The sequence below is a fragment of the Eriocheir sinensis genome, chromosome 9 (assembly GCF_024679095.1).
Source record: "Eriocheir sinensis breed Jianghai 21 chromosome 9, ASM2467909v1, whole genome shotgun sequence".
Classification (NCBI taxonomy): Eukaryota; Metazoa; Arthropoda; class Malacostraca; order Decapoda; family Varunidae; genus Eriocheir; species Eriocheir sinensis.
In genome coordinates, this window is record NC_066517.1 from 19,940,393 (window position 1) to 19,947,892 (window position 7,500).

Sequence of the window (7,500 nt, forward strand, 5' to 3'; positions counted from 1 at the left end):
GTTTCGGGTCACTACAGAGTTATTCATCCCGAACTCTGTAATGCTTTGTTGGTAAGAGAACCGGGTAGGACACGGAGTAATGGGTTTAAATTGGAGAAATTCAGATTCAACAGGGACATAGGAAAAAATTGGTTTACTAACAGAGTGGTGGATGAATGGAATAGGCTTAGCAGTCATGTGGTGAGTGCCAATACAATTGTCACATTCAAAGATAGATTAGATAAATTCATGGATTCATTATTCATAAATTCATTAGGTGAGGTTAGATATACGGGAGCTGAGGTTCAAAGGAGCTGCCTTGTACAGGACTACCGGTCTCTTGCAGACTTCTACGTTCTTATGTTCTTATGTTCTTATGACCCGAAACTTCTCGGAATGGACTTGTACTAAGTCCCCTAAACCGACCTTTGTAGGGACCCGAAACTTCGGTTTGATTTGTAATACGGCCTAAAATTCTGACGGGATAACCTGATGGCTTAGGATATAGACATAATAAGATACAGCGACAAATAAACAAAACGAAAATAGAAAGAAATGAGACCAAAAATATTAGTAACAACCAAAATAAAATAGAATAATAATAATAGAATAATAATAATGATAAAAACAATATGAAATTAATATAAAATAATAATGATGTGGTCATAATAATAGTAATAATAATAATGATTAGAGATAACAAATATAATGATAATGACAAAAAATAATAATAACAATATTAATATAAATATTAATAATAATAATAATATTATTAATAATAATGGTAATAATAATAATAATAATAATAATAATAATAATAATAATAATGATAATAATAATAATAATAATAATAATAATATTAACAATAATAATAATGATAATAATAATTATAATATTAATGATAATTAATAGAAATAATAAAAGTAATAATAATAATAATAATAATAATAATAATAATAATAATAATAATAATAATAATAATAATAATAATAATAATAGATAAAAATCATGACAGCAACAACAGAAATAACAAAAACAAAAACAACAAAAATAATAATAACAATATTTATTAGGATAATTATGAAAATAATACTAATAATAATAGTAATAAAAAAAAATAAAAAATAAAAATAATAATAATAATAATAATAATAATAATAATAATAATAATAATAATAATAATAATAATAATAATATAATATGGAGTATGGAGTATGCATCTTATGTGTGGGGGGTGGGTCCACTCACGCAGCTCTCCTTGACATAGTGGAGTCAAAGGCTCTTCGTCTCATCAGCTCTCCTCCTCATACTGATAGTCTTCTACCTCTCAAATTCCGCCGCCAAGTTGCCTCTCTTTCTATCTTCTATCGATATTTTCATGCTGAATGCTCTTCTGAACTTGCTAACTGCATGCCTCCCCTCCTCGAGCGGCCCCGCTGCACACGACTTTCTACTCATCCTCATCCCTATACTGTCCAAACCCCTTATGCATGAGTCAACCAGCATCTTCACTCCTTCATCCCTCACGCTGTTAAACTCTGGAACAATCTTCCTTCATCTGTATTTCCTCCTGCCTACGACTTGAACTCTTTCAAGAGGAGGGTATCAGGAAACCTCTCCTCCCGTAACTGACCTCTCTTTTTGGACACTCCTTTGACCTCTGTTCGGAAGCAGTGAGTAGCGGGCTTTTTTTTTTATTTCTTTACGCCCTTGAACTGTCTCCTTAACTGTAAAAAAAAAAAAGTAATAAAATAAATAAATAATAGCAATAATTTCTATAATGACAGGATGGAAGATCAACGTAGTATCTCAAATAATGATGCTAGAATAACAAAAATATAGATTAATTGTCATATAAAACAAGTGGTATTCAAGATCATCACATGGAACTTTAATATTCAAGATGAAAATCTTATTAAAGAAAATCATGATAAAAAGCATTTTACTATTGTTTGATAAATCTTTTTTTTATTGCTAAAGCCGATTTTAATGTTATGAATATAATATTAGTAATAGATCATTAGAATTATGATGGAGAGTATTTGTGTGTACATGTGTGTGTGTGTGTGTGTGTGTGTGTGTGTGTGTGTGTGTGTGTGTGTGTGTGTGTGTGTGTTTAACTATCTTCCATAGATGTTAAACGTTATCATAACTACTGCATCCAAAGAGGCAGTTGGCTATTTGTTTACACGTAAACAAATACACCAACCTAAAAGTTGTCATGATCCAAACTCCTGACTCCATCCTTTACAGAATCGGGCGGAAGCGGTGGCCTTCAAGATACCCCGGTACGCCCCGCCCCGACTTCCTTGAAGACTAGTGGCAAGGCGGAGCCTCCCCAGACGTGTATATAAGTCTGCAGCGCCGGACCAAGAGCATCAGTTCCTGCTTAACACCTAAGCATGAACACAAAGGTGAGTCCTCAACAGAACCGACTCAGCGCCCGCACCTGCCACACTCTACGATGAGTCACGCAGGCTTGAACACCTAATCACACACACACACACACACACACACACACACACACACACACACTAACACATTCAAACACACACATCAGCGTAAGCACTTTCACTAGTTAACTAACAGTCACCACCTTACAACTTCTCTCATTTCCTACAAAGTACACAAGTACACCTGAATTCCACCCTCCAAACCCTCACTGCCTTACATGAGCCCTAACTAATGTTTTACGCCACTACCACCACCCATGCTCACGCAGCCTTCCTCCCGCAGGTTATTGTCTCCGCCGTCCTGGCGGTCCTCTTCGCTGTGGTCGTCGCCGACCCAGAGCCCCAGCCCGAGGCTGAGCCCGGACGCTTCCGCGGCTTTGGTGGCGGTGGCTTTGGCGGCTTTGGCGGACATGGCGGTGGTTATTACCGCGGAAAGAGGAGCGCCGATGCCGACCCAGAGCCTCAGCCCGAAGCTGAGCCCGGACGCTTCCGCGGCTTTGGTGGCGGTGGCTTTGGCGGCTTTGGCGGACATGGCGGTGGTTATTACCGCGGAAAGAGGAGCGCCGATGCCGACCCAGAGCCTCAGCCCGAAGCTGAGCCCGGACGCTTCCGCGGCTTTGGTGGCGGTGGCTTTGGCGGCTTTGGCGGCTTTGGCGGACATGGGGGTGGTTACTACCGCGGAAAGAGGAGCGCCGATGCCGACCCTGAGCCCGGTCACTTCGGAAGCTTTGGTGGACGTGGCTTCTTTGGTGGCGGATTCGGTGGTGGCCACGGCGGCTACGGCGGACACTATTATGGATAAACGGGCCAAAGGCTGATTCCTAGCCTGGCTTTGCCCGCGGCTGTGGCAGCGCCAGTGCATTCGACGGGATACAGACACCTTCACAGCGGGTGACAATGGGCAACGCTTCACCCGACGGAAGATAACGACAACAACGAAGGGATACTCCTGTCAAACACAAAGAAACAAATAAACAATATATTTCTAATTACTTCTTTCATTTTACTCCGTCAACAAACGTTGCAGGTCATCGAAAACCCAGCCACGAACTTGGCGCTCAAGATTCTCGTTTATAGCAAATCTTAAGGAACGCCGGCGGAAGACCATCCGGCTGTGTAAGGCCTTCGGGCTATGCCAGCCAAACAGACAACACGGGCCCAGAACCCTTTTTTTCTCAGGGAAAGCAGCTCCTCACACTGATGCCTGGAAGACCCTCGATCCACTTCGTAACGTGATACACATCAGCAACAAAACATAGAGGTTAACAGTAATAAACTCAGTAATTAACTAACAATCAATTAATTAAATAACTAACAGTAATAAACAGTAATTAAACTATACGTTATGATTTGAACGGCTGAGAGTCTTGTTAGACAGGTTTAGAACACAAGGGCTGAGCATCGAATAGTAAAGCCCGTTTCTGTCGAAACTAAGACAAGCAGCCGATAACCGATTCAGGAATACCTTGACAATGGTTCCTTCAACTATCTATTCTGCTCTTTTTGTTGCTGGCGGAGACAAACAGGCTTTGTGGCTTATTCGTCTATCCCTTGCCTTAACCCGGTAGCTGTGGAGTCATGTTACTTAGGATAGGTTAGGTTAGGTTAAGTTAAAGGCCCCTCTAAGTAAAATAATGAGAAAGAATCATTACTCACGCAAACCATTTCATAATATATATCAACGCATGTGTGATCAGTTTATGCATCATCTATTTTGGGAGGTTTATATCATGGCAGAAATTTGGCCCATCGCTGGTACACGGTAAAGCCGCAAATTTGGCCCGTCGATGATCACGGGTTAAGTGATCTAAAGTTCCTCTACATCTTATGAAGCTTCTGCATTATAATATTTAATTTACTATAACACTTGTAAAATTTGTTCAGAAATGAAAATAATTATAAATATAAACATGTACTCACCATTCGTCACATTATTTGAAAAAGACCCTAACTTCTCTAATGTTCAGATACACAGTGGCAAGAATTTAGGGTTCGCGTGAGTGCCGGCGACGTCTCTCGCCCAGTGTGCAAGGCTGCCCCCACTGTGAGGGATCCAAAGATTCATCCCGAACTCTGTAAGGACCCGAAACTTTTCGTATTAGACTTGTACTACGTCCCCTAGCCCGACCTTTGTAGATATCAGAAACTTCTCGGGATTAATTTGTAATACGACCCCTTGAAGATCCTGACGGGATAACCTGATGGCATAGGATATAGCCACAATATGATGTATTGATAAATAATAAAAAAAACGAAATATATAAAAATAAGACTAAAATATTAGTAACAACCAAAATAAAACAGAATAATAATAGAATAATAATCAAAATATAAATTAAAAATAAAAATTAATATAAAATAATATTGACGTGATAAAAAATAGTAATAGTAGGTAATAATAATTAGGGATAAGAAATATAATTATAATGAAAAAAATAATAAAAAAAATATTAATATAAATATTAATAATAATAATAATAATAATAATAATAATAATAATAATAATAATAATAATAATAATAATAATAATAATAATAATAATAATAATTACTATAATAATAATAATAATAATAATAATAATAATAATAATAACAAAAACAAGATTAATAATAATAATTATAATATTAACAATAATTAATAAAAATAATAAAAATAATAATAATAATAATAATAATAATAATAATAATAATAATAATAATAATAATAATAATAATAATAATAATAATAATAATAATAATAATAATAATAATAATAATAATAATAATAATAATAATAATAATAATAATAATAATAATAATAATAATAATAATAATAATAAAAATAATAACAACAACAATAATAATAATAATAATAATAATAATAATAATAATAATAATAATAATAATAATAATAATAATAATAATAATAATAATAATAATAATAATAATAATAATAATAATAATAATAATAATAATAATAATAATAATAATAATAATAATAATAATAATAATAATAATAATAATAATAATAATAATAATAATAATAATAATAATAATAATAATAATAATAATAATAAAAATAATAATAATAATAGCAATAATAATTTCCATAATGACAGGATGAATAATAAAAGAAGTATCACAAATAATGATGTGTAACAGAAATAGAATAACAAAAATATAGATTAATTGTGATATTAAACAAATGGTATTCAAAATCATTACATGGAACTTTAATATTCATGATGAAAATCTTATTAAAGAAAATCATGATGAAAAACATTTTACTATTGTTTGATAAATCTTTTTTTTATTGCTAAACCGAATTAAAATGTTATGAATATAATATTAGTAATAGAATCATTAGAACTATGACGGAGAGCATTTGTGTGTGTGTGTGTGTGTGTGTGTGTGTGTGTGTGTGTGTGTGTGTGTGTGTGTGTGTGTGTGTGTGTGTGTGTTCAACTATCTTAAATAGATGTTAAACATTATCATAACTACTGCATCAAAGAGGCAGTTGGCTATTTGTTTACAGGTAAACAATTACACCAACCTAAAAGTTGTTATGATCCAAACTCCTGACTCCTTCTTTTAGAATCAGGCGGCAACGGTGGCCTTCAATATCCCCCCGATTCCCCCGCTGGTACGCCCCGCCCCGACTTCCTTGCAGACTAGTGGCCATGCGGAGCCTCCACAGACGCGTATATAAGGCTGCAGTGCAGGACCACGAGCATCAGTTCCTGCTTAACTCCTCAGCATGAACACGAAGGTGAATCATCGACAGAACCGACTCAGCGCCCACACCTGCCACACTCCACGCTGACACACGCAGGCCTGAACACCTAGTCACACACACACACACACACACACACACACACATACACACACACACACACACACACTAACACTAACATATTCAAACACACACATCAGGGTAAGCACATTCAATAGTTGACCAACAGTCACCACCTTACTACTTCTCTCATTTCCTACAAAGTACACAAGTACACCTGAATTCCACCCTCCAAACCCTAACTGCCTTACATGTGCCCTAACACCTCAAGGAATCAGCGTGCTAACTAATGTTCCAGGCCACTACCACCACCCATGCTGACGCAGCCTTCCTCCCGCAGGTTATTGTCTCCGCCGTCCTGGCGGTCCTCTTCGCTGTGGTCGTCGCCGACCCAGAGCCCCAGCCCGAGGCTGAGCCCGGACGCTTCCGCGGCTTTGGTGGCGGTGGCTTTGGCGGCTTTGGCGGCTTTGGCGGACATGGCGGTGGTTACTACCGCGGAAAGAGGAGCGCCTATGCCGACCCAGAGCCTCAGCCCGAGGCTGAGCCCGGACGCTTCCGCGGCTTTGGTGGCGGTGGCTTTGGCAGCTTTGGTGGCTTTGGCGGACATGGGGGTGGTTACTACCGCGGAAAGAGGAGCGCCGATGCCGACCCTGAGCCCGGTCACTTCGGAAGCTTTGGTGGACGTGGCTTCTTTGGTGGCGGATTCGGTGGTGGCCACGGCGGCTACGGCGGACACTATTATGGATAAACGGGCCAGAGGCTGATTCCTAGCCTGGCTTTGCCCGCGGCTGTGGCAGCGCCAGTGCATTCGACGGGATACAGACACTTTCACCGCGGGTGACAATGGGCAACGCTTCACCCGACGGAAGATAACGACAACAACAAAGGGATATTCCTGTCAAACACAAAGAAACAAATAAACAATATATTTCTAATTACTTCTTTCATTTTAATCCGTCAACAAACGTTGCAGGTCATCGAAAACCCAGCCACGAACTTGGCGCTTAAGATTCTCGTTTATAGCAAATCTTAAGGAACGCCGGCGGAAGACCATCCGGCTGTGTAAGGCCTTCGGGCTTTGCCAGCCAAACAGACAACACGGGCCCAGAACCCTTTTTTTCTCAGGGAAAGCAGCTCCTCACACTGATGCCTGAAAGACCCTCGATCCACTTCGTAACGTGATACACATCAGCAACAAAACATAGAGGTTAACAGTAATAAACTCAGTAATTAACTAACAATTAATTAATTAAATAACTAACAGTAATAAACAGTAATTAAACTATACGTTATGATT

At 37.9% G+C, this 7,500-nt stretch overlaps 1 protein-coding gene and 1 long non-coding RNA gene across 4 annotated transcripts in view; one reads left to right on the top strand and one right to left on the bottom strand.

Moving 5' to 3' along the window:
• The window catches only part of LOC126996117 (uncharacterized), a 99,495-nt gene that overhangs the window by 20,311 nt on the left and 71,684 nt on the right, over positions 1-7,500 (bottom strand). The window contains exon 2 of the long non-coding RNA XR_007750988.1: positions 2,576-2,616. This is a non-coding gene — a long non-coding RNA (uncharacterized LOC126996117). The remainder of the gene's footprint in view (positions 1-2,575; positions 2,617-7,500) is intronic.
• LOC126996113 (uncharacterized) lies at positions 2,315-7,138 on the top strand. Of its 3 annotated transcripts, XM_050856313.1 has the most exons (3): positions 2,367-2,393; positions 2,716-2,825; positions 6,648-7,138. In XM_050856313.1, exons 1-3 carry the CDS (start codon positions 2,382-2,384, stop codon positions 6,949-6,951), a joined length of 426 nt encoding a protein of 141 aa, XP_050712270.1. In that variant the 5' UTR covers positions 2,367-2,381; the 3' UTR covers positions 6,952-7,138. The 3 variants fall into 3 exon arrangements, with proteins under 3 accessions (XP_050712271.1, XP_050712270.1, XP_050712272.1); XM_050856314.1 differs by lacking the exon at positions 2,716-2,825 and having other exon boundaries at positions 2,315-2,393; positions 6,544-7,138; XM_050856315.1 differs by lacking the exons at positions 2,367-2,393; positions 2,716-2,825 and adding an exon at positions 6,119-6,179 and having other exon boundaries at positions 6,544-7,138.

What these genes read in the sequence shown, in the direction of transcription:
- LOC126996113 (XM_050856313.1), top strand. An exon ending in GGCTTTGGTGGCGGTGGCTT is followed by an intron (nt 2,826 to 6,647) that starts TGGCGGCTTTGG and finishes CTTTGGTGGCGG; the next exon opens with TGGCTTTGGCGGCTTTGGCG.